This window comes from Amblyomma mixtum, chromosome 10 (assembly GCF_055824585.1).
Source record: "Amblyomma mixtum isolate Tamu chromosome 10, ASM5582458v1, whole genome shotgun sequence".
NCBI lineage: Eukaryota > Metazoa > Arthropoda > Arachnida > Ixodida > Ixodidae > Amblyomma > Amblyomma mixtum.
In genome coordinates this window covers 25176500-25203819 of record NC_143021.1, presented here as the reverse complement: position 1 = coordinate 25203819, position 27320 = coordinate 25176500, and the positions used below count along the sequence as shown (strand labels likewise).

Sequence of the window (27320 nt, the reverse complement as noted above, 5' to 3'; positions counted from 1 at the left end):
GCCAAATATGAAATTTCCACGCCGACTTGCCGAACAATTCGAAAATTCCCACCTCGAATCTCATTCTACATTAAACAGCCTTGTCATGGATTGAAATTTCAGAGGGGTGACGAAAACCATATTTTAGCTGCGCGAAGACTGCGAGTTGAAGTGCTTCATTGGAGTAGGCATGCACTAAAAAAAAACGTGGGCGCCGCTATAACAAATAGGAGGTCTCGGCACGAACTTCACAACAACGGCCAGGGGAATGTGACCCTTCGGCTACATCTCAAAACCAGAGCGTAGAACCACTCAGATAAAATAAGTGGTAATAGTGCCAACATTTCCCGCCTGTCGCGCCGCAAAAGTCGTAGCATTTTTTTTTTCGTGTGGACGCACTGTGCGCGAGAGCATTCCCTTGAGATTGTTTTACAGCACAGCTAACAAAGGGTACAAGTGTTAAAAAGATGCAAACCCTGAGTTTCCGCCCATGAAAGAGAAGAGCAACATTCGCGGAAACTCATGAAGCAGGCGCATAACGTCGCTCACGCGATCCTACGTACTTCCCTCATGGAACCAGAGACATGTCACCTTCTTAAGCTGGCAACAATAATTAATGATTCATATCTGATGTGCTGAACGGCAAGGAAGAGGTTCCGAGTACCGAAACGTCTAGACTCAATGCCGTCGTTTACGTGCTCGAATCACAGCAAATGTGTTTTGTGCTATTTGCCGGTCTGGTGAGTTCTTTTAGCAGACGCCGACCGTACTAGTACCGCTTCACTTTTAAAAGCCAGCATTGCTTACCGACTCTAATTTTGAGTAAAATGGCGTTCCCCGAAAATCATCAACCTCTTAGAAGTGCTGCTGTGCGCACATCGCAAGTCCGGTAAGGCTGGCATTCCGCTGAGCTGAGCTGATCACGCCAAGCCCGCATTGCTGAAAGCCTTACCGCATGATCAAGGTCTAGTCGCACTAGCAGAACAAATGATTCGTGTTTCGAAAAATTTGAAGTTCAAAGCTTATGCGAATAAAATAGTCACTCACATACCTGTTAAGATGCTTATTAGCACTCCAAGCACAATTGTTGCGCATGTACTAAAAAGACAACTCCACAAAGGGGACAGTTGGAATGCAGCAGTGATTCCTTGTGACCTGCGCAGAAGCATGACCAGTAGTAGTAATGACCGAAGCGAACACTGCATCGGCGTTTGCCAAAACACCTTCAGCCCTCCGAAGGACAGGCCTTTAAATTACGACAGTGACGTTGCTGATAAGTGGACCTGATGAGGAGCGAAGAAAGGCGAAATGACACGCTGGCATTGCATGCGCTGTCATAAGCAACTCGGTGCGTTCTCACAGTAACTGATATGCCAAAGAGGGCCGAAGAGTAATTTGCTAACAATTAATACCGAATTCCCATTTGTTCTGTGTGAGGCATATAAGTACGTACGCGAATAGGAGAGTATCAAGAGCACTGGTATTCTGCTGCTACTCTTTATAAGACAGCGTGCATAGGTCTTGAAGGGGCTGCTACGCCCTGTCCTATTTACTGGGATTGACTTTTTTCAGCGCCAGCAGAAATAGCTGCTCCTCTCACAACTACTATTGCCGTTATTATTTTCGATGGATAAGTAATGCACGTTTTGAAGTACAGTTGCCGTCGACCTTTGTTACTTTCTTGCAATTAAGAGCTCCTTTAGCAGCGGTGCAGAGCTTCTTCCAAACAAAATATTTGCGTGCGTAATTGACTCTTGGTGACTTTAAGCTCAGTGGAAAAGTTTTCAAGGCAGGGGAAAGAATGAAGGACAAACTACGTCCCACTAGAAACCTGTTTTGGTATTAGGAGGAGGAGGATTAACTTTATTTCCGTCGACAAAAGTAGCACATGGTGTAGGGTTCTAGCCCCATCTAGTGGGCATGAGCCCGTGGCGTTCGACGACTTGAATCTTATAGACACAGAGGGAGGCAGTACGAAATTAGCGTTTACGTGAAAGTAAAAAAGCGACCTAGGTAGCCTTTAAATAGACAGATTACACGCTCCCGCAAATGCTACGAAACAACCCTACGGTGGCAGGAATAGACAACAGAAAGGCCGCGCATTGCTGTGTGTGGTCTTTCACTTGCCCACGTTTCTCTTTACGCTGTAGTTTTCGTTGACCACGTTATTTCTCCGCGCCAAAGCGAGCTCCTATTTGCTGGTTAGTTCTGGTGTGCAACCTTTTCATGAGAGTGGCATCGCAGATGTCATCTCAGAGATAGACCACCTTTCAGCGTTCTCAGAACCGTCAGTAAACTGTTAGGGCAAATTTCACCGAAGGCACTACCAGCAAGAAATGAAATGCGTACAAGACAATTGAGCTATGAACAGTAAATTAACAAGCTCTTAGCTAGGGGGAGCTCAATGCTACCGAAGGTTAATTTCACTTCGAAGGCGCGAAGAGTTCTTCAGAAGTGGTAATCAACCTCGATTGTATTTGCTCGCCATGGCGCTAATATGTTTATGTTTTGTCTTGCCACCTCAGTTTTCTTGTTCGTGTTTCATTCGTTGCTTAGGTAACTTAGGATGTCTGTCTCTCTTGTTTATGCAAGGTTACGTTCATAGTTAAGCCGTTTGATGGATAATCTCCGGAACCAATGTTGAAGCAACACCTTGAGCCCGATGGTGGCACTGATGAGTTTTTTTTTCGTGGATAATGGAATGTATGTTAATTGCGCGCGCACACTCAAACCACAAGTCAAGGAGGCATTGCAACTCACAACTACTACTATGGTAAGCAGACGAGCCTCTTACATAACCCGGCAATGTGGAGAAGCTACAAGCAAACATGGCGTTCACTGCTTGTGTTAGTCCCTACTTCAGTTCCACACATGTGCGTCACATCTCAGCGCTACTTCATCCGATTTAAGCTCGGATGATTTAGGTCTCAATTTTTCCCTTTTGCGGAAACTAATGAGGATGGCTACGACGACAGCAATGACAGCAACAACAACCACGCAAGATTAAATTGCGAGGTTTATATCATTGCTCAGCATTACTAAGATTGTCCTATACAGTCGCCACCAACTTTAAAAATTGTTCACATCAGTAAAGCGACGGTCGAAGTGAAGTAAGAAGGCAACTGGTCCTTAATTATGCTCAGTGCCAGCAACGGCTGCTCTACGCTGGCCTATTACATAATCTGATCATTCTAACTTACTCCTCGGTGTCCTCCGCCGCACGTGCATACATGCGCATTAGCTTTCTTAGCTTTTATAACACCACCGGTAATATTTTCTGCTTAGATTCTGTCTTGACGAAACCGACGTTTTCCTGTTATTTTAGCTAAAGCTACATTAAATTCATTTCGTCACCCAATATAGGCTGAAACCACTTTCTCTCCTTGATACAATAATCATTTTTCCCAGTTTCGTCCCTGATTCCGAATGCCGCGGATTGTTACGCACGGATGTAGTATAATTTTGCACGGTAAGCAAATTGCAGTGAATTCCAACGCAAGCGCTTTTCGTTTGTCTGAAAATAAAAGATAGTGTGGTGAAGGCAAACTTGCTCGTTTCTACGGTTATCACTCAGTCATCCTTTAGCGCAAGGCAGCGGATTTACTTTCCTTCAATTGGCAGCAGCCTACAGTAAAGCAAATTCTCCGCACTTTTTCATGTAAACAGAGGACTACTTGGACGATTCGCATGAGGAAAGATGAGCAATGCGGTGTAGAGGACGTTTCGTCAGCTGTTATTTTTTCCCACAGGACGACATAAGGGCTTTTTTTCTGCAAGCAACAGTTGCTATTAGCGTTTTCTTTTTCGGACCGACTTATCCGTGCTTTGCATTGGCCTAGATTTTCAGTGAGCTGGTAGACAGATCGCGTAACAAAGAGGGCTTACTGTTGTTTTGTACCTATCGTATATACGTACCCATCCTTGGAGGAAACAGCAGTGGAGTTGGTGCTGTGACCAATGATAGTTCTGTTCTCCGGGCAGTAGTCGAGGGAGACAGGCATGTGCGGCGGCCGCGCTCCGTTCCGGACGATGTGCCACATGAGTGCGAACTGCAGGACGAGCGTCACCAGCGTCGATATGCCCGCACCCTGTGACGTTTCGGTGAATAGAGAAAGACGGCTTATTGTTATTATATTTGATGACACTCTAGGGAAGCAATAGCGTATATTTCACGCCCAAAGAAGCAGAGAAAAAAAACAAAATGCATTATCATGCTCCCTGTGAATAAGGAAATGGAGTTGATGCTTGCACTGTGATTAATTTCGTAGGAGTCATGTGGTTCCTGGCTAATTACATCGCAGTCTGGATTTTTTTCACTACACTTTCGAAGAAAACAAAGCTCTTTATTCAGGTGAGCTGTAAGGATAATATAAAATATTTGGAAATGTATCGAATGCGGAAGGCGTCTATTCCGGATGATGGTAGTGAATTTTTTATGGCGCATGGACATGTGCGGCCAAAAAGCGCCATCGCACAAGGCATTTTTCGTTGTACTCACGCCCGGGCCAAAGAAAGACCATTTCCCAAGCATTCCGTCCTGATTAAGCCGAGAACCGGGCTAGCGGAGCTTGCACACATTGTAGCACTGATGGGTACCCAGTGGCACTAGGGATCGAACCCCGCACCTTCCGCACGCGAGGCGGACGCTCAACCGCTAGGCCACCGCTGCGGTGCAAGGCGCCTGTTCTTATAGAAACTCACAGGGCAGTGACCACAGTGCAACGCGAGATTTGGCGACAGGTGCTTGCCGTGGTGAATATTGTATTCCTTATTATTACCCTCCTCCTTTTGTTCAGTGCGCGTGATATCACTATGCCTTCACTCTCACGTTAATGTGTTCCGGCCACTCATCGTGGCGCTTTGTCATTGCGCGTTGCTCTAGCGTCATGCGTATTCCAACTGCATACAGATCAGTCAGCCCGGCGCCGTGTTATGCAGCGCAAACGCCACACAACCGAAAAAAGTGTCCTTAAGAGCTGCCGCTGTGAGATCTGATTGTATCGTTCTAGACAGTTATCTAATCGCAGAAAGCTACTTGCATTATTATAGCTGCCATTTTCGTTGTAACCTGGTTGTTATTGTGTAAACTTCTGTAAAGAAACATTCGGTGACAAGCTCGTGAGTTCAAGTTCTTCTCTGTAATGACTCTCAGGCAGATTAACAGCACACTAAAACGCGACTGTGCAATTTCGTCCCAAAGTTAAGAGAGCAGCTGGTGAAATAAAAAATCGTGCAAACTAAAAATAGACTAAGAAAGGTGATATGACTGTGTCAAAACATTCGGCGAAACCCAGGTTCTCTCTTTTCTGTTCTTTTATTTTGCCCCCTCCTCCTTCTCTTTGTTGCCTTCTTCGCCTTCTTTTATTTCCACCTCCTTTTCCTATTCGTCTTTTTCTGTATTAGTTTGCATTGTCTTCTAAACTTCTTTCTTCTTTCTTCCTTGCTTTATTATTTGGTCTCCTTTTCTCTTTTTTGGCGTGGCTCGCCTTCGCGCCGCATTTCTACGGCAACTACGAGAACGGGTTTCAGAACCGCTACAGCTTGGGGAGTGGTTCCAGTAAGGGTTGTCACCATGAAATAAAATACCACGCCTGCAAGATCCTCAAAACTAGTTTTTGAAGCATAATTAAAAGTGTGAACAGCTGGAGCAAACCTGGATTCGATTAAATTTTTGCGACATTTTTTTTTCCCCTAAAGTTGGCATGTTGCTGATCTTGAGATATCGGCTGAAGCATACCGCAAAGTATACACTTTGGAGGATGAGAAAATTCCAGCCCGCCAAGAAGATGCGAGTACTTGAATAATTTCAATACTTCAAAATTGCAGCCGCGGTGGCTCAGTGGCTATGGTTCTCGGCTGCTGGCCAGAAAGACGCGGGTTCGATCCCGGCCGCGGCGGCTGAATTTCTTTGGAGGAGAAATTCGAGGCGCGTGTACTGTGCGATGTCAGTGCACGTTAAATAACCCCATGTGGTCGAAATTTCCGGAGCCCTCCACTACGGCGTCTCTCATAGCGTTAGTCGCTTTGGGACGTTAAACGCCATAAACCAACCAAACCAACCAATACTTCAAAATTGAAATGCACTCTGATAAGATCGGTGCCTTTCCTCCCTTGCGGTAAAATATCTGGGGTTCATCGTGAATCCGCTAGTGCCCTCTTCAACACATTAAGCGGTGAAAGCACCGAGAGCTTGAGCGGCCTGTCCAAGATGACGATTGGAAATGTTCCGAAAACCAGTGGGTGATGGCGGCATACGACCTGAAACCCAGTACCTCATGCATTCGAGATTTTTGCTGTGTAACCAAATAATACTACCGGTGGGCGGCTTTATCATTTTATTTGATGCGTGAGATTCGATCAGACTTATCTCCATTGATCCAGGCCGCGAACAACTGCTTCCACCTTTTTTTCAGAATGATGTAGTACTTTTTGGTTCCTTATCTCGAAGGTTTCTTGCCAGCTTTAAATTGAGCGCGGCCAAGAATTGCAAGCAATCTGTTCGACGACCGCCGTGCACGCTTATTGCTTTCGCTGGCGGTGAGTCATTGCCGCCTGTACTGCCATCACCACTACGTGAAAATTGTTGTCGAAACATGATGGAGAAAACAAAACAACGCAGCACATTCACTCTTTCATTTACGATAGGTTAAACTTATGGCTTAAAACAAGAACTGTTGCATTTTATTGTATGACATGAGCAGCGCCTTAACCCTTTCCCGCCCACTGTCGCGAATTCTTGACATATGTTTGGCACGCCTTGCACTAATTATACATGGAGTCTGCATACAAACTTTAATGTGAACATGTTCTCCGTAGCCAGAGCTTTCCGATCAAAATCTCTGGCGTCACTGCGACCATGGCGTGCGAAGGCAAAGGGGTAGCGATTGCGCGAATTCTAGCCATCTCTTAATAACTCATCGTCTCTTATTTCCTGTCAAATTTCGGGAGAAAAATAGGACGATATTTCTTGGACAACAATAGTCTAGAGTACCACGACCCTGGAATTGATTTTTCACAAAACTCGTAATAGCTGCGAAAAATTGACCAGATGACCTTGCTGACTGAATTTGCGACGTGCCGGTTTCACTAAGTTATAGCGGCGCTGAGAATTTTCAATATTTACTTTAGAATGTTGACGTATTAACTAGTGTAAAGCGGCGATAATGATTTCCTTTCTTCAGTTCTTTGAGAACTTTGGCATTTTAGGGTTAGGGTGATGAAAGTGGAATGCTGACTATCATTTGTCCAAAATAATTAGCATTCCATACAGCACGATGCATTAATGAAAGCGCGAGAAGCACAGCAACACGTGCGTAGGAACATTCTTAAACAAAGAAAAGTAGGTAGTTTGATCAACCTTGGAATGCACGAATGGGAAAGCCACAGCCAGTATTAGCAGCCCGACGAAAGGACCAGTGGCAGCGCAGTACACCAGCAGTAGGACCTGAGAGGGCAAAGAGAAAAAATGCATTAATTGCATTCTAGCTCTCAGCTGACTGATTGCACATTCGTAATGTGTAGACACTGAATGTGCATATGTGAAGCTCATATGCTAGCTAACCAGCGACCAGATGATTACGGCGTCGCCAGGAAGTGCTGGTTGTAAGTGGCTGACGAGCGGCAATTCGTCAATTTCAAAAGCCGCGAGGTGCATAACCGTGCTTGAAGTTTTGTAGGGGACATGTGTAGTCTATACACTTCTGAGAAACTGCAAAAATGCGTAAGGAATCGCAGCCAGGACGGCAAGAATGCAGCTGTAGCCACGGACATGCGTTACGGCCCTGCTAGGCGAGCAAGTTTGTTCACAAACAGAGCCGACTCCCCCAGTCCTATCAGGCGAAAGCGTTGCACGACTCAATCTCCAGGTCATGTCCGCAAAACGTGTCGGCAAAATGTGTCCGATCTATGACACCACAACTGGAATGTGTAATTGTGTGCGAGTGTAATGCAGCTGGGTAATAAATTAAATGAGAGCGCAAAACGGGGACACGGACGAGGAAGGGAACAGGACGAGCTTTCTTAAACGTTCTTCCCTCAATAAATCCTGTTGAAAGTGCAGCACTCGTCCTGTTCCCTTCCTCGTCCGTGTCCCTGTTTTGCGCTCTCATGTCTTTCACGAATATGCACCAACAATCCCAGCTTCAAGTACTTCTTAATAAATTATAATTAGTGGTGAAATATGTCATGACGAAGATTGATGCCGTCATGTCATTAATTATATAATGCTCATTAACATAAATATTTATTAAGAATGAACAAAACAGAATTAAGGCAAACGAGGTTTATAATAAAGGATTTTTAGCGCAACAAGGAAACACAAGACAAGAAAGACGACAACACGTGTTGTGTTTCCTTGTTGCGCTAAAAATCTTTTATTCTGTCTGAAAACCAACTAGCTCAGCAGTTAACCCTCTTAATGAGGTTTATGTTCATGGTTTATGGTTCATTGAGGGTTAATGTCAAAAAAATTCGCTGTGGCTTAGCTTGGTTAAGCCCGGTAATTGCGAAAGCAATATCCGTATGTACGCCATGGTACAGCTGGTAGTGTAGCTTGTGGTGGTGCTTGTGGTGATGCATCGGTTATATAATCCAATCCAAACCAATGCAATTCAATTTAATCCCATGCGATCCAATCCAATCTATTCCAATCCACTCCACTCCAATCCACTCTAATCTAATGTAATCTAATCTAATGTAATCCATTCTAATTTAATCCAATCAAATCCAATGCAACCCAATCTAATCCACTCCAATGCAATCCAATCCACTCCTATCCAATCCAATCCAATGTAATCTAATATAATCCAATCCAATCCAGTCCAGTCCAGTCCTATCCAGTCCAAACCAATCTAATGTAATCCAATCTAATCCAATTTAATGCAATCAAGGTGAAATGAAGGTCAATGGTGGTCACCGCCGCGGAACGATGGTGGTCACCGGCCGCGGCACGCAATGGCGTGAAAGTGCAAGTAGTATTGCTTTCGCAATAAAAGCGAATAAGACTACGAGGGACGCCGTAGTGAAGGGCTCCGGAAATTTCAACCTGCTGGGGTTCTTTAATGTGCACTGACATCGCACAGCACACGAACCTCTAGAATTTCGCCTCCATCGAAATTAGACCGTCGCGACCGGTATCTAACCCACGTGTTTCGGGTGAGCATCCGAGCGCCATAAACACTGAGCCAACGTGGCGGCTGAGATTTAAGATGATGGCAATGATGGAAGTGATGATAAGGCGTGACGTCATACCAATGACACGTGGCAAGATGAAGCGCAGAACTCCGGTCACGTGACATGTTGATGACGTCCTAACAAAGTCGCTGACAAGATGACATGAAACATTTCAAAATGGTGGCTTCACCTTAGAGTAATAAAAGACCGGTTTCTTTAGATTTCCACCTGCTTGCCGGTGAAGCAATGCCATATGGCACCCACTTCTGTTACTTAACACTTTGGCCAGTCAGGTCACATTATAGGTCTTCTGATGCAACTCTAAATAAATGTTACAATCTTGTATTTATAGTTAACGTCCAGGTAGGTAATATTTATACTGAATGCATAGTGGGCTCTACGATAGAAAGGATTGTTTCGGGTAAAAAAGCGCTGCCATAGTATTCAATGCATCTGCGGAGAAAGAAAATTGTTCGCTAATTGCTTTTCATGTCAAGACATTCAAGCTGATTGGAGTGCAGTGTGTCAGTGCGACGGAATTTGTATATATTATTCTAATCAACAGAAATGTGGTGTCATTGTTGTTGCCTCCAGCCTCCTACGTCTTTGTACCGTAAGCTGTCCAGAACGCTACCGAAAAAAAAGCCCTGGTTCGTCAACACATGAAATTAACGTTTACTCTACACGCTTCAGTTTAAAGGTGTTCTAGTTTTGTGATTGCAGAACGATACGAAATAATCTGCTTAGATTATAGCCAAAGTGAGCACAACTTCACGTCAGACCACTACACTCGCACTTGACTTCGTTTCGAAGAGTATTTGCGAAAGAATATTCCTGTTGAGTAAGAGGGATAGCCACAAGGGCTAGTTGGTGAATGAGAATAATGGCCTAATGCCCCAAAGAAAGTGTACAAAAATGTCTGAACAGTCAGCCCTGGCTCTCAGGTGTCGGTTCTTGCAAAACAACATTCATTGAATATAGTTCAGGACTTCAGGAGAAATACTAAAGTCGAAATACTACGAAACCAGCGGTCGGATAGACAACTATTCATTTCGCGACATTAGTAACCCCCTTCTATCTTGTGTTTACAATATCTCAATGCAAGGGGGTTTGTTACAATGTAGAAGCGGTCCGTTGATACCCTTTTTTTTATCAAAGAACTATTCCTAATTTGCAGGCATCGGTCGTAAAGACGACAGTGTGCAAAATAGAGCTGTTATAAGAAAGAAACCACGAACTACAAGGTAGAAATGTTTTTGTTTATTTGGCAGTTCCGATGCGGAAACTTTTTTTTCTGTTCTCTTTTAAGGCACCTTACACAATGTATACTTCCGCCGCGGTGGCTCAGTAGCTACGGCGCTCGGCTGCTGACCCGAAAGACGCGGGTTAGATCCCGGCCGCGGCGGCTGAATTTCGATGGAGGCGAAATTCTAGAGGCCCGTGTACTGTGTGATGTCAGTGCACGTTAATGAACCCCAGGTGGTCGAAACTTCCGGACCCCTTCACTACGGCGTCCCTCATAGCCTGAGTTGCTTTGGGAGGTTAAACTTCTATAAACCAAACAAAACAATGTATACTTCCTGGTATTGAAAGTCCTTGAAAATAAACATGTATATTTAAAAGTTGTACTCTCAAATTTATTGAATTTTAAAAATACAAATTTATATATTTTACCTTGTTTGCTTTAGGTTACTGAAAATTCTTCATTTTTCTTCATGGCAGATCGCAGCATCACCAAAAAAGTTGCATTCCTGAGTTAAGCTGTGGCTACGGTAGCGTGGGCCAAATGCGCATGTACTTCACATTGCACTCTATGAGTGGGTGCTGGAGACACTATGGATGGTTTACTTGCATTGACGAATGATGCACATCACAGAGCAAAAGTGTATCACACTTTTTGAAATGCACCATGGGTGGACAGACACATATAATCATCATCATCATCGTCAGCCTGAATACGCCCCTGCAGGGTAAAGGCACCTCCCATATCTCTCCAATTAACCTTTTCTTTTGGCAGCTGCGCCCACCGTGTCCCACTAAGTCCTTAATATCATCCGCCCACGGCGCCCCCTGCCACGCTTGCCTTCTTTTGGAATTCACACCGCTGCCTTGAAGGACCAGCGGTTATTTTGCCTTCACATTACATTACGCATTACCATTTACACATTAACCACAGTAAAACACATCGTCAACCAGTCAGCCGTGTAAATATCCGCAAGTACTCCCTGTTTCCAGATGCTATATCATATTGGAATAAATTACCTGAAGATGCTGTGAAGTGTGCGTCCGTGGAATTATTTCTTAATTGTTTCGAGAAACATGACTTTACTGTTTCATTCTCTCCTACTCTTTTTGTGTTTGGGTCAGAGAACATCTCTGTATTTTTGAAGTTTTGTTTTTACTCTGTTTGATCAGTGATGCATTGTAAACACTCCTTCATGGGCCCGAAAAGGGCATGCAGTACGTTTAAATACATACATAAATAAATAAATAAATACATAAATAAATCCCCAAGCTCATTTCTTCCTCTTGATTTCGACCGGAACAGCCATTTGTTCCCTCACCCACTCCGCTGCTTCCGAGCTGTTAACGTTAAACCTATCATTTTTCTTTTCATAGCTTGCTGTATTGTCCTTAGCTTAAGCTGAACCTTCTTCACTAGCCTTCACGTTTCTGCCCATTAAGTGACTACCGCTAAAATACGAGTGTTCTGTGCTTTTCTTTTGAGGGATATTGTAAATTGCCCTTCATGATCTGAGAGAGCCTGCCAACTGCTCTCCACCCCATTCTAATTCTTCAGGTTACTCCCCTCCCATGACCCGGATCAGCGGTCATTACCTGCCCTAAGTAGATCCCCTTACCATTTCCAGCACCTAGCTTCCAATTGCAAACTTCTCTTGCCTTACTAGGCTCTTGAATCGACTTTGGTTTTCTGCATGTTAATTTTAGAACCCACCGTTCTGCTCTGCCTGTTTGACTCATTTATCATGCTTTGAAATTCATCTCCTGAGTGACTCAGCATTGCAATATCATCGCGAATGGCAGATTATTTTTTACCTGATCCTCACCAGCAGCTTTTCCTTTGCATTGCTTCCAAAACTTTCTTTACTTCATTATATATGTGGCATATGTATGTGAAAGCCATTAAAACGTCGGTGCGCTGAGGAAATTCGATGACTATAGTTTCAAACGAAAACATTCAACTGAAGTCGGTCTTATTGGGAAAGGAATTTAATTTAACTTAGAAAGAACGGCAACAAAAAATGAAAAACGAGAAAAGCGACATTTCAGAACCTACTCGGTTCCTTGCCGTTGCAGTTGGCCGTTTTAAGCCGTCGTTTAGACATCCGCTGGGTCACTGAATCTAGCCAAACTTAATGCACTGAACGGTGGACGCATTGTTCACAAGGAAAAATAAAGAATTGACAAGAATAAAACAAAGAGCAATGTAAAAATGCTTACGCTTGTGAGGGAACCCATGTAGAAGCATACGCAGCTGTACAGAGTCATGACAGCGCCTAGAAAGAACGCTGGAACAACGGGAAGTGTAACCTAGCATGCGTTATCCGCACAACCTTATTCCACAAAATTTGAAAATCTGACAGCGCTGAAATGTAGATTCATTTGCCTTCTTAGCTGCTGGAGAAAAACACGCAGGCCAGTAGTCTCACGACTGAATGTGGGTCGGAACGAAGAGTTTTATGCTGGCCATCTTGGTTGAGACAGCATTTCAATAAATATTTGATCACGAAGCACTGGTGCATCGAAATATAATATAGAAAAATCGAAAAATTACGTTTTAGAGAAGACAAGTTTTCAGTGAAACAGTGTATTTAAAGGGAAGAATCTGGATCAGAACTGTCATGAAAAGGGCTGAGGTTTAGTGGTACTCACCAAGCCCACGTGTTATCCATCGCAATTGAGAATCGAGGTTTTTGAAATGCTGGGACAGCACATCGACGTAGAGAACGGCAGCCTGCGAATTGATGATCGACGATATTGTGCTGCGAAGAGTAGAATCATTGTTGTAACTGCTGTACAAGCACCAAGTGGTGAGTGCGAGCAGACGTGAAAGGATATGCGTTTTTCGACTCGGAACAATGCGGCCGCTTGTGCGCCAGCAAGCATGCATCAGCGCTAATTTTCTAAAGTTTCTCCACCTGTCCTAAACAACACCAAGGCTAGATATAAAAATGGATTGATTCATTTCAACACCAAAAGAGAAAAATGTTTCTTCACCGAAAAAAAACTGGCTTGAAGATTTTATAGTTTTAACTCTGCTTACATCGTTCTCATCCTGCAGTGCGAAAACACCAGTTGATGTGGGCTTAAAATGCATAAAATTAATCACTAGACTATGTAGAAGTGTGTCGCTGCTCAGTCACCGAAAATGAAAAAGTTGGCTAGTAAGAATCGCGCCTATGGTATCTCTCACCATTACCTTGTAGCAGAGCTTACAAGGGCAACTAGGAAGAGGCCAGTGAATCCCGTAAGCAGAGAAAGGTGTTCCTTTACATAAAACGGCAGGATCTGCAAAACAAGGCGAAGGAACTTTTAAGCCGCCATCGACTTCACTGCATATATGCTTAATGGAACATTATTCTTACCCCTGAACTGGTTTTTAAACCTAATCCGATGCCCTCCGAAAACCACTAACCTACGCTTCATTTTATTTTTCAAAGTGAGGTGTTCCAAGACACATCATATCTACCTTTGAGCAGCTAGTAAACAAATGGGAATATTTTAAGGCTTGAAATTACGAATCACGTAGAGAGCCTCGAGAGATCCAACGTGGGCGTGATGATTATGATGGCCGATTCTTGCTTTTCGTTGCAAAATGCAATCTAGAAAATACTTCTGGTGTTAACAGCCGATGGTTCTGGTGGTAATACAAAATAAATAGCAGCACCGGGCATTTTTTCTCGCGGTCATTTCATTTATTTATTTATTTATTTATTTCAAATACCCTCATGGCCCTGCAGGCATTATTGAGGGGAGTGGAACAAGCACAGATAACAAAAAATGAATAAAATCACGGGGTACAGGACTACATATTGATTACTGCACTGAGTTATTACAAATTTCAACAATTCATGGAAGCCTAGACGAAGAAGAAAAAAACAACGAGAAAAGAGAACAAAAACCAACAAAAACAAACCACAAATCAAGAACACAGAGTTCATGTCGCACTACTAACCGAAGGGCACACATGTCATGAGCAAGAAAAGCAGGCACTCAACTTTTTCTTAAAATGCTCAAGATCGTCGGTGAGTGCCACATCTGCTGGCAAGTGATTCCACTCGGATGATGTAGTTGGAATGAAAGAATTTTGGCGAGCAGTAGTGTGACAAGGTGGAACGCCCACTTTGCGTGGATGGTCAATGCGCGGTGAAACATACGTGGGTGGAATGAGCAAAGCGTTTTTCAAAACATGATTGAAATTGTAGATCTTAAAAAAAAAGAAATTTTTCGGTGCAGTGAAAGTAATGGTAGTGACAATGTGCTTTTCATTTGTGTGACACTTGAGGTACGGCCATAGTCGTGAAGGATAAATCGAGCGGCACGGTTCTGAACAGCTTCCAAAACAGATATAAGTGACTTAGAATGAGAATCCCATATCGACGCGGCGTATTCAAGCTTCGAACGAACCAGTGTTTTGTACGGAAGGAGTTTGACTTAAGTGGGTGCATTATAAAAGTTTGTTTTTATGTAACCGAGCATGCGGTTAGCGTTTCCAGTAATGTAGGTGATATGCTGGTTCCAGGATAAGTTTGATGTGAGATGTACACGGAGGTATTTATACGAGGTAACCGGGGCTAACGAAGCACTGTTGATGCTGTAAGAGGCTGGTGACGAGACGCCTTGACGTGAAAAGAGCATGGCTTTTCACGTCAACGCCCTGCGCAAATCAGCACGTTGCTATATTCATCCAAACTAGAGACAATTCACCACATTTCCTGGGGCTTCTTATACTTCTATCATACGACATTAGGCATTGTATACTTTAAAAGTCGAAGAAAAAATTTTGATGCCATCAGAAACACAGCAGCTACAACCTAACGGAGGCACCGTACTAGAGAAAAGAAATAAAAATTGTATGAATTGTGAATTATGACAGGGCACGATCGTATGTTTTGCCCTATTACCGTTCGTACGCATCTTTTTGAGCGTGCACACATGTCTAAAACATCGACCGACGAACTATCCTAACTTAGCTGCTGATTAGACGCTTAAGCAGGTAACTGAATTGGTTAAAAAACGATTTCTAAAAAAAAGCAAGAAAGTTCCACTTCATAACAGCTAACCAGATTTGTGCGCGTTACTCTTCTCAACAGAACGAAATTTATTTTTCTTACACTATAATATACCGAACTAAGCGAGAGGAGAGTAACGTAAAAGCATCAATGACAGCGTCTCGTGACCGGAACAAAGGTTACAGAAAAGTCGCGCCTCCAGTTTAAGTGATGCAGTCAGACCACACCCATGCAGTCAGGTGTGGTTTATAAATTTAAATTAATGTATTTACCATCACATGAGATAGCATTTGAGACTACAACAAACCTGAGAAAGTTGTCGAAAGTGGCAATACCGAAGAAACAATAATTTATGGGGACGCCGGGGCCTGCTCTCACAGAAGTAGACAAAATTTTGAAAATGATTTACAGCTTCCTCACAAAACGAAGAATATTTTACCACTTAGAACTAAGCGTGTCGTATATACATACGTATTCGTACGCTGGCTGCATCAGTATGATAATTACAAACCCCTGTGCACACCTTATACACACGTAAAGAGAAATTGCTAAACCACAAGCTGCGCAGCCGCACCGTGGCCAACGCAGCACTTGAAAAAACAAAATGCTGTTTCTCTCGTTTTATCTGGTTTCGTTATCTTGTTTAGTTTGAATATGTTTATTTAATTGTTGTTTCATCCTCACATGTGCTTGAAGTCCAGCGACTTTGCACTATCAGCAAAATAAAAAAAACCTACATGTGCAAGTTTCTGCACGTATGATCACCTGCTCCACTTAGGTGGTACTTCCGGATGGCGCCATTCGGCATAGGATTCCGGTGCCAGGGGACGAACGCTTCGCCAAGGCAGCTGGCCAAGGAACTAAAAGCTTACTGTCCACCATGCGACTCGTATCTGTCACAGTTGACGAAAGAACAGCCGAAGCGACATATCACTGACAAACATCTCCGCGTCACCTGAAAATTGCATTCACTGCTCGAGATGCACGAATCCGCCACAGTTTTTGCCGATTACCCGCAGCCGTTAAGGGATTTGGCAAAAGACGCAGGTGGGTGAATGACGGCGTGCTAAATTGCAGCGGCGCCAACATGCAGCAGGCGCTGATGGAAGAGCGGTTTGCTTACCTGATCATGGCTCTCAATGGCGCCGTACAGTTGAGGATCGCAGCCCCGAAACCAAAATATCAGTGCTATTGTCATGGCCATGTATATGATGTCCACGGCAGTCATCAGTAAACACCCTGTAATCACTGTTCTGAAAAAAAAAGGTGCCAAAAGGATGCATTTCCTATGCGATGAGCCCACATGTTCCGTGCGCTCTAAGACAAGCTTTTAACTTGTGCTGCTAGCGGTCTCAGTCTCAGAGGAGATTGCCTTCGGCTCAGCGCGGCAAGCTCAGCTAGAAACCAGCTACCAAGTGACAATGTAGGGGGGGGGGGGGGGGGGGGTCGATTGGTGCCCACCTTTTGCCAGTCGCAAGCCAGAGAATCATTCGGAGCCAAATATTCACAAGCAAAACAGACGATATATGGCAAAGAGACGTTACAGAGGAATTTCTAAACACCCGCAAGAACAAACACAAAGTGGACTACAAAACAATGCACCAAATGTACAGCACCATATAGATTTTGCACCCAAAGTACACTAACACACGAGAGAGAAACAAAACAACACAATTTGTGCACCCTGGACAGCGACAGTCCAACGACCGGAAAATCACGCGGGGCTCGTTCCGAAAATTGGCGCACGTTGCCTCGCGCTGGGCGAGTGGTGTCTCTGTGGCTTGGCGAGTTCTTTTGACCCGGGAGTCCAACGTCCGCGCTTTTCCGCAGCTTAAACGATGGCACGGATTCACAGACAACGCTAACGGCCTCCGTATAAAAGACGCATCGCGTCTGTTCGGTTCTTCGCACTAAGGCAGGCGCGCAGGTAGACTAATAGCCGTACAGTTCCACACACTCTCTCGCCGGTCGTGCATCGGCTTTGGTCAGGCGCCGAGAGAGGCTTCTGGAAACCTCCAACCACGTCTTTTCAACCGTTCGCCGCCGTGCGCGAGCGGAGTGAAGAGGGCACCACTGAGCACCTTTAAGGTTACGCGCTCTCCGTCGGTAACCGGGGTTCTTTTCCCCAACGTTCTGGAATCGACTGCGGCGCGCGCTGGATAGATTCTTACCGCGGAGCGCCGGATTGCCAAATGTGCGCCGATTTCATGGTATCGTATGACGGAGATTCTGAAGCCTAGCGTCTGGCAGAACCATTGTGTGAAATTGAGTGGCAAGCACCAGCTTCATCAGTGAACTGCATTTTAAGCAAAAACTAAAACGTGCAGGTTTTCAGCGCATAACCCAGAAGTTACCTTTAATCTCCGCTAAGAATGCGAGAGAGGATTTGTTCTTCAAGATTAGAAGTGTTTTGAACATAGACACTAACGTATTTTCGAGTGAGGTCCTGGTCCCGTTCAGTAACATAAAAGCTGGGCCTACAGGAAAATATTTACGTCGTTTGAGGGATATCCATACTATGCAGGGGGGTATCACGCGCTGCTTTCTGAAAGCACACTTTCTGCATATGCAAGTTCGCTTTCAAGTGCAGAATACAGCGCAAATTAATACGATGTACGCCGGGGAGATACCAACAGAGGCTCTTATTTTCAAATATCGAATGTCCAGCAATTCCTGTTCATCTTGCCTATTGTCTTGCTGTGCACCGCATTCTTGGTGCAGGGTAGGAAGAAACTCGCTGCGGTTGTTCTGGAGCAAAGCTCGACATAGCGCCCTCCGCCATCCAGCTGAATGCTCAACCGCACAGATTGAATTGAATTGAAATTTATTCCACAACAAAAAGATGCTGCGAGGAGGACAGGAGAAAAGCTGTGTGAACAGCTTGAAAAGCCCTGACTCCCCAACACACGGGGTAGGACAGAAGCGTGCGGCAAGAGAACACAGTCGGATATGGCAACATCGTTGAAAAAGTTAGTATAAAACAGGCAAGAACAACTAGAAAATCATATCACAACATTATACAAACAATAAACGCAGTTCTTTTGGTGTTATATCTGATATGTCAATGTTAGCATCCTTTATCATGTGATTCAGAAGTGTAGGCAATTTAAATTTTATCGTTTGATTTCCATAATTGGTTCTGCATTTTGGAACATACCACATCTCAGGATGGCGCACATTATAAGCAGAAATGTTTTTCTCTAGCCTTGCTAGGCTAGTGATGGCATCATTATTTTTTATTAAACTGAGTTTATATAAGCGGCACAGTCTGTGATCGTTCATCGATGAAACTTGTATTATGTGGTACTTCTTGTATAGGCCTGCTGTGTGGAAGCGATATGGAACTTTACAGGCGAGGCGTAAAGCCCTTTTTCGCAAGACAGTAAGTTTGCTAATGTTTCCAGCTGTTGTTGTTGCCCATACAGAAAACGCGTAATTTAATAAAGAGGAAAATAAAGAGTTATATATGAGCATGTTAACAGGTATCGGAAAATTGTAGCAGTAACGGCGCATAACGCCAGCTGTCCTGGATAGCTTACCAACGATATAGTTTACGTGATCATCCCATGTCATGTTTTCTGAGAAATACACGCCCAGTGATTTAAAGCTCTTTACCACTTCAATTTCAGTGTTATTTAAAAAAAATGGAAGGTCGCTGGACATGTGTGTGTCGGGGGTGAAATAAAATAGCCTTCGATTTATTAATGTTTAGCTTTAGGCAGTTAATTTGAGCCCAGGCATTGATCTCGGACAACGTTCTATTCGCTCGGAAACCTAGATCAACACACGATTTGCCTGAAAAAATAAACTTGTGTCGTCAGCATAGATTATGTAATGTGCCGTTGTATCAACGCGAACTATCTCGTTAATATAAAGAATGAAAAGAAATGGTCCCAGGATGCTTCCCTGTGGGACACCTGTTTTGATTGACTTTGATGTGGAGTGTTTTCCTTCAATGACGACAAACTGAGTACGGTATTGTAAGTAAGACAATATTAATTGATGCGAAATGCCTCTTATGCTGTAGTGATCGAGTTTTTGAAGGAGAACTTCATGATTAATGAGGTCAAAGGCTTTGGAAAAGTCCAGAAACAGCCCAAGTGCCATATTTTTACACTCAAAGTTTTCGAGAATGAACTCCTTTTGGGCCAGCAGTGCGAGTTCCGTAGATTTGTTCCTGCGGAAGCCAAACTGAGCAGACGTTATTAAGTTGTAACGTTCAGTGAAAGAGTTCAAGCGTTTCAGAATTATTTTCTCTAAACCTTTGGAGAATACAGGTAAAACGGATATGGGGCGGTAGTTTGACATGTCATTTCTATTTCCCTTCTTAAACACAACTGTCACTTTTGCTCGCTGCATTTTTTGAGGAAAGCATCCTGTGGACAAACATATATTAAAAATGTGGGTAAGACAAGGTGCTAATACATCAATGGCAAATTTTACAGGTTTCACTTGAATATCGTCCGCGTCAGCAGCTCTACTATTGCTTAGGGTTAAAAATGTCGCTACAAGCTCACTATTAGTGACTGGGTCTAAAAATATAGTTGGATTACTTCGCTCCTTCATATATCTTAATTCAGGGTTTCTACTGGTAGCACCACCGATTGATAAAAAGAAGTCATTAAATGCGTCAGCTAACTTAGTGCCTTGAAGTTCTATGCCATCTTTTACGATTGTGGTTACCGCTTCTGAATCATTACCAAATACAGTGTTTAGTGCCTTCCAAACGTTGTTTGTGCGTCCTTGTGTTGCTTCGAACAGGTTAGAGTAATATTGCTTTTTCGCATTACGAAGATGTTTTGTGACTGAATTCCTGTACTTCTTAAACACTTTGAGGGCTTCAAGGGACTTGCTCTCTATAAATGCCTTAAACAACTGGTCCCGTTTTTTAATAAGCTTGAGGCACTCTTTATCCACCCAGGGCTTCCTACTTTTCTTACAAATTCTAAACGTCTTGATAGGAGAACACGCAAGGTATACCTTAGAGAACTTGCTCATAAATAACTCATACGCTAAGTTAGGATCGCTCACTGCGAACACATCGTTCCAGTTTTCTCTGCTTAAGCAGTCTCTAAAAGCGGAGAGCGTATCAGCAGTAATGCGTCTGTATGAAAATTCAGGTGAGAATAAAAGGAGAAGCGCTGTAAATGCTAAACCCTTTCGCGCATTTGTCAATCACCCACAAGCCGGTTGCTTGTTTTTTGCGAATCAACTTGAGTATCAACTTGCCCGAATGGAGTGCTGTTGCAATTAATTCCTTGTCATACAGCCTGTCTGGTGTGTTCCAGCTTTGACCTTGGTTGTGTTGGTGTGGTAAGCACGTCTGATAGCTTTCTGCATATGCTGCGCTCTATCGCCAGGTTCTCTCAGATCAGGAATGGCCGTTTACCAATATCCCTCCAGAGAAAAGTATACAACAGCTGTATCTTACCGCTACTCACCTATGGGGCAGAAACGTGGAGGCTAACAAAGAGAGTTCAAATTAAGTTAAAGACACCGCAGCGAACTATGGAAAGAAAAATGATAGCTGTAACGTTAAGGGATCGGAAGCGGACGGGGTGGATGAAGGAACAAACGCGCGCTAATTACATCCTTGTCGAAATCAAGAGGATGAAATGGTCTTGGGCAGGGCATGTAATGCGAAGGCAAGACAACCGCTGCTCCTTAAGGGTAACGACGTGGATACCGAGAGAAGGCAACCATAGCAGGGGGCGGGAGAAAGTTAGGTGGGCGGATGAGATTAAGAAGTTCGCGGGGATACGGTGGCCGCTACTGGCAAAGGACAGAGTTAATTCGAGATACATGGGAGAGGCCTTTGTCCTGGAGCTGGCGTAGTCAGTTTGACGATTATGATGACCGACAACAAAGGGCGAGAACGCCTCAACTGCCAAATATTCTTTATATGCAGCTCTAAGCAGTGCATATCGCTAAAACCTTTCTTTCGACAGCCGAAATCTTAAAGGGACCATGAAATGAAACTGAATGAGCTTAGGGAAAACGCACGATTCTTCGCTCTTCCACTGCTCGTCAATACAACGAAAAGTTCTCATCTAGTTCCATGAGCGGCTACGACATGGCTTGTTAAAAATTATGCTTACCATTCCCCCTCCACTCATACAAGCTATCGCGCCAGAAAGAGTAAAAACAAGGTGGGACTACACCCCGCCGCACCCTATTTCGCACAGTCACTAGAGTGCGTCCAACAATAATTCTTACTCAGACTACACACTTGCGTCATGGAGGAAGAGGCGGCTCAGCAGAAGCGGTGAGGTGTCACTCGACTCGGTTGCGAAGAGCTATTTTTCAGAAGAAGAATTTACATGGCGCGGGCCTGCGCGAAGCTTTTAAATCTGACATGAGTACTCGCGAAGACCACATCCACAGATTTTTCGCTTTAGATGCTGACCCGTAAAGTCATTTCAGGGTTCCTTTGAGAATCATCACCCCTCTTTATGAAGTTCTGTGCCATCAAAAACACGACTGGGGCGATGAAGTTCGCAGCTGTGGTAGAATTAGTAATCTATCATTGGTGTTCACAGAGACAAAAACATTTTTAATGCAGAAGGGGACGTTTTACCCAGAGTTTTTAACCTGGCGAGTCGCTACTTCTGCGTACGTGACAGGGATGAGGGTGCAAACGATGTATAGGGGCTTGAGAAAATCTTCAAAGTAAACATGAATGGATAAAAAGACGCAGATTGTGGTCTGGATTTTACCTCAAAACAGGGTGTTCTGTATAGAGACCTTCATTTAAAACTGTAATTATCCGTTCAAATTGACTATCTATCTAGAGCTCTATCTAGAGCTCTAGATAGATAGTCAGATAGATAGTTCACTGCCTTGCGGGTTTCTCTAGAGCTCTATCTAGAGCTCTATAAAAGCATTTCACCTCGAGTCAAATAAGCATCCTGCCTACTACGCCTTATTCGAACAAATTTTTTATGAGGTATGAATTCCATTTCATTTCAGGTATTAGGTCATCAAGGCCCCCATTTTGAGGGGTATTACATGAGGGGTGGGCGGGGAGTACGGCAGTTACGACAGAAAATGATTTTCGATTTATTTATTGTCACTACAGTAAGGGTCGTTTATTTTTTTTCGCTGCTGTGGGCCTCATAATTTACATATCCATATCGGGCGACACAAGTTTTCCTACTTTGCCGGAATTGCTAACGCAGGCACTCTTGTTTTTGTCTGATATACTCAGAGTTCACCAGAGAGGAAAGTAGATGATAAGTGTCACGCAATTCTTTATGGCATATTAATGAAACAGCATAAATTATCGGAGTTTCCTCACCGCTTTGCACTAGAAAGTGTCGGGGACGCCATGCACCTCTGCACCACGGCTTGGTCCAAACCTAGGCGGTATATGGTTGTGGTCACAGCTGCCAGGAGAGGCGACCAAATGTTCTCATCTTGCGTAAAATCCAATTCGGAACTGAAATGTAGACGAGACGAAGAAAAAAAATCCTTTTTAACGTAGTTATCTGTTCACTGCCTTGCGGGTTTCTCTCCGTAAGGAACGCTGTTCACCTATTTTTAGTTGCTCATTTTAATCCAAGTAATGAAATTTATTCAATAGCGTTCGAAGTGTTTATGGTAGGGGCGGGATGGCGTAATGTTTTTTAGCAGAGCACACAGAAACCTTGCAGACAGATCTACAGGGAATTACAGCTGTCCTGTGTGCTTTCTCCGTCGCTGCTGTTCCCACTACTGTGCAGCTATGCCCTGTCGCTAGCAAGTTCAGTATTTAATAGCCTGTAATCCCTTTGGTATTGATGTCTGATTGATGGTGGTGCATGCTATTCCACAAAGCCAGGATGCACACTCATCTACGTGAGGAGAGGTGAAATAACGTTGGTCAACAGCCCACTTCGTTGCTTGATTGGCGGGCCATCACGAGAAAATCAGGCATACCATGGGTTCAGTTCGCGCCGGTGGTGGCCTTACTTCGACATTTTCCAAGTTGTTCCTCAAGTTAATCAACACAATTAAAGATTGCATTTGCGTACGTTATTCGTAAATTTCTGGCGATATTTTATGCTTTAATCTGGACTAGCGTAAAAGAAATTGCTCTCGTCGTCAAAGGTATCAGATAATTTAACGAGAAGAATAAGAATAGTAAGGTGGAAAGTTGGGCGAGTTGAATCTTATTCATGATGAAATTAGCGCCAAAAACGTCGACCAAGGTAGGAGAGAAGACACAACACGAGCGCTTAGAATGTGATTGCTGATTTGCTAATCATGAATGCAAGTTCACACCTGCTGGCGAAGGTGCCCTGTTATGCATGTTTCTCGCGTTCAAAAATATTAAGCATGAAACTCAGAGGAGGCAATGACTTTTTTCCGCAATTATTACCACTTACATAACTGAAAATCTGTACACATTGCTTCGCACTAATCTTTCATTGTTATTTTCTTTTTGTCTTTCACTGCCTTCGTCCGCCTCTCCACGTATAGAGTATCGAGCCGGACATCAACTGGGCAACACGTCTAGCTTTTCATTCTTTTATCTCCCTCGTAGACAATGACGTTTCGGGGCATATCCTTATGGCGAAGGCTGGTATTTTCGTCTCAGTGGCCAGTGTTTTACTTCGAGAGTTGCCAAAAGCCCATTCCCTGGATTTAACGTCGTAGTTGTAGTAGTAGGCCTAAGGGAAGGGTGGTTCCAGAAAGGAAGCAGGATTAGGAGGGATAGTGTGGAAACATGAGCGCATAATCAGAGTAGTGGAACACGCAACCGTAGGGTGGTTACTGCGGTAGTAGGAGGGTTACACATGGAAGGAAGAGTGTGTAGCGAGAGTGGAGGAGTGCATAACCGGACCGCAATTACAGTGGGAGGAGGAGGGTATGATGAGAGCGAAGAAATGCGCGACCGCAGTGCGGCTGCGACGGAAACCTTGGAGGGCGGTAACCGTGGAAGAAAGAGGAGGGTTTCGGGGAAAGGAGGATACGGTGAGAGCGGAATGAATGCATAAGCGGAAGTTGGCTATCGAGCGAATGCCCAGAGGCTGGTTCCCGCCCAAGGAGGCCTGTATGGCGAGAGCGGCGAAGTGCTTAAACAGAGGGCGGTTACAACCGGAACCATCCGGAGTGTGGTTACCAACGAAGTAGGAGGCGGAGCGTATGGCGAGAGGAGAGTAGAGCCGTGTGCTACCGTAGTATGGCTGTCACTGGAACCAACCTGAGGGCGGATACCGGAAAAGACAACGATGAGTTATCGTGGAATAAGTAGAGTATGGCGAGAGCAGATTAGTGCTCAAGAGGTGGTAGTTACCGCGGGAACAACCGTAGAAGGATGATAAGGAGGGTTATCGTGGATAGAGAGTTAGACGAGAGCGGAGCAGTGCGTGAGCCTAAAGTGGTGACCTAGGAAACGTCCCAGAGGGTTCACTTTGCAGGCAGCAGAGTATGGCGAGAGCAGGAGAATGCGCTATCCTAGGGTAGTTATCTAGCAAGGAGCAGGCAGCGTATGGTGAGACCGGAGGAATGCGGCGCTGTCCGTCTGCAGGAGGTCGTGAGAAACAAACCACCTGAAGAGGTACTGCGCGCCTGTAGTGACGAACAGAAAACGAGTGCTAATCGATTAACTAGTGTGTGCAGGAAACTAAAAAGAGCAGTCTCTAACTGCGCATATGTGTATGCCACTTTCAAATTATGTGCCTCAAAATATCCCGAAAAAAAATACCTCAAAATCTCTCTCTTAATCCCGCGGCCCACAGTCGTAACTCCCGTGTGAGTTTCATCCGTTTCCTAAACATTAAGTATCCTCATTGAGTGATATATAATTCGAGGAACAGACGGGAGGGCATAACAATTAGTATGCAGAAGAGTAAAGTAATTTTCAACAGTTTCGGAAGGGAACATCAGTTCAGGATAGGCTGCAAAGCGTGGAAAAAAATGTAAAGGAATACTTAGGGCATGTAGCGATTCCAGATCCGGACCACTAGAGTCAAATAATTAGGAGAATAAGAATAGAGTAGACTGCATTTACCAGGTACCTTCAGATATTGACTGGCTGTTTACGAGAATCCCCCAAAAGGCAGCGCATAATAATACTGCATTGTAGGTACTCACCTATGGGCCAAAGACGTGGGACTAAAGAAAAGGGTTTGAACTTAATATGGACATAATGCATTGAGTAATGGAAAGGAATATTATAGCTATAATGTTAAGAGAAAGGAAGGGAACCAACGCGAGTTAGTGAGGTGCGAATCGAAACGAAGAAGATGGAATGTGCTCGGACAGGGAATTTAATGTGAGAGCAGAATAACCAATGATTGTTAATGATAACACAGCGAAATTGATGAGAAGGCGAGCATAGCAGGTGAAGTGCGGAGTCAGGTAGGTGGACGTGCTTAGGAAGTTTGGGAGAGTACAGTGGCCGCCGCTTTCACAGGAGAGGGCTAATTGGAGGGATATGGGACAGGTGCTAAATTTGTAAATACAGCAGAAGTAATAGGTTTGTTTCGTTGATGGAGGTTAACATCCCAAGGCAACTCAGGCTATGAGTGAGCTGTAGTGAAGGGCAACAGAAATGTCGACCCCCTCATGCTCTTTAACTTGCGCTGACATCGCACACACGGGTTTCTAGAATTTCGGCTCCATCGAAATTCGACAGCCGCGGCCGGTATCGAACCCGCATCTTTCGGGTCAGCAGCCGAGCACCGTAACCACTGAACCATCGCGGCGGCTGGAACTAATAGGCTCTTCATGATAACGAACACGAAATATGACTTTCCCAGGCGCCGGCAACAACGCCTTACATAGCGGCCTTTCTATTTTCGTTTGTGTCTACGCCTACGACAAGTACACCGTCTTTACGCCCTCTGCTCGTCATTCTTATGTCCTACTCATTCGATCAAGGTGGCTTGTAGCGGAAGTGTATGCCTGGCATCCTGAAATCTGTGAAGGAACATGGTTTAAACTCAATGAATTTTGGGAGAAAATTTGTTTTCTTGGAAAACTTCAGGCGGCTCTGGCTGAAGGGCGAGGCGTCAATATCAGTTATGGTCCTATGCCACGTTGCTGTCAACTGAGGGAGAAGGGATGAAATATTGTTACGAAGGATACGAAGCTGGCAGTGGCGCGGGACTGAGCGCTCGCGCTAGGCCAGTGGCCATTAAATCATCTCTTATCCATCGTTCATCACGCCTCATTCTTCGGCTCGCCTCCACGTTACATTTGGTGTGAGGTGTTGGGGTCCCTTCATCGCCATCCTGGCCACGGAGCTTCGGCGTCCTGCGCCTGCCGTGGACGTCGGCCGTGAGTACCTGGTCCGCCCAGCACGGCCGTGCCCCAGCCAGCCCGACCTGAACCGACCTCGCTGCTCACCCCAGCCCCGTCCCCCGCCCGGGCCACAGGACACGACAACATGACACCATTGCCGCGACCATAATGACCCGACCGACCCAAGTCCCTGCCCACACACATGAGGACACCGCCCCCCTGCCCCTGCCGTTCGGTGCGTCCAAGGGCCTCGGCCGTCAGCTCCTGGCACCCTACGGCCCGGATGCTTCGTAGACCGAGACTCATCCGCCTATCATCTGATCCACCGTGGCGGCCAGCACTTCATCACCTTGGCATTTTTATAAAATGAACGCCATCGCTAAATCACGCATCCCTTCGCTCACGTCTTCCTCAGTTTATGATCGGGACGATTGCTCGGTGGCCCCGGGTAATGTTACAAAGAAGACGAAGCTGGCAGTGGCGCGGGACGGAGCGCTCGCGCTAGGCCAGCGGCCATTAAATCATCTCTTATCCATCGTTTATCACGCCTCATTCTTCGGCTGGCCACCACGTAACAATATTTTTATGGCGAGTGATGAGGCGGGCAGAAGGAAGCGTAAAATATATAATACATGCCCCCGTACTTCGTTAGAGGTGTGAGTCGGTACCCATGTTCCCCTGAAAACT

General features: G+C 44.7%; 1 protein-coding gene across 1 annotated transcript in view; it reads right to left on the bottom strand.

The window, feature by feature from the left end:
• The window catches only part of LOC149325408 (sodium-coupled monocarboxylate transporter 2-like), a 52889-nt gene that overhangs the window by 7757 nt on the left and 17812 nt on the right, over window positions 1–27320 (bottom strand). Inside the window, exons 6-13 of the mRNA XM_089564268.1 lie at window positions 22702–22842; window positions 16528–16657; window positions 13592–13680; window positions 13045–13154; window positions 12613–12680; window positions 7337–7423; window positions 3895–4067; window positions 1031–1134 (exon numbers count right to left, since the gene is read on the bottom strand). Coding sequence (XP_089420394.1) covers window positions 1031–1134; window positions 3895–4067; window positions 7337–7423; window positions 12613–12680; window positions 13045–13154; window positions 13592–13680; window positions 16528–16657; window positions 22702–22842 — 902 coding nt within the window. The remainder of the gene's footprint in view (window positions 1–1030; window positions 1135–3894; window positions 4068–7336; window positions 7424–12612; window positions 12681–13044; window positions 13155–13591; window positions 13681–16527; window positions 16658–22701; window positions 22843–27320) is intronic.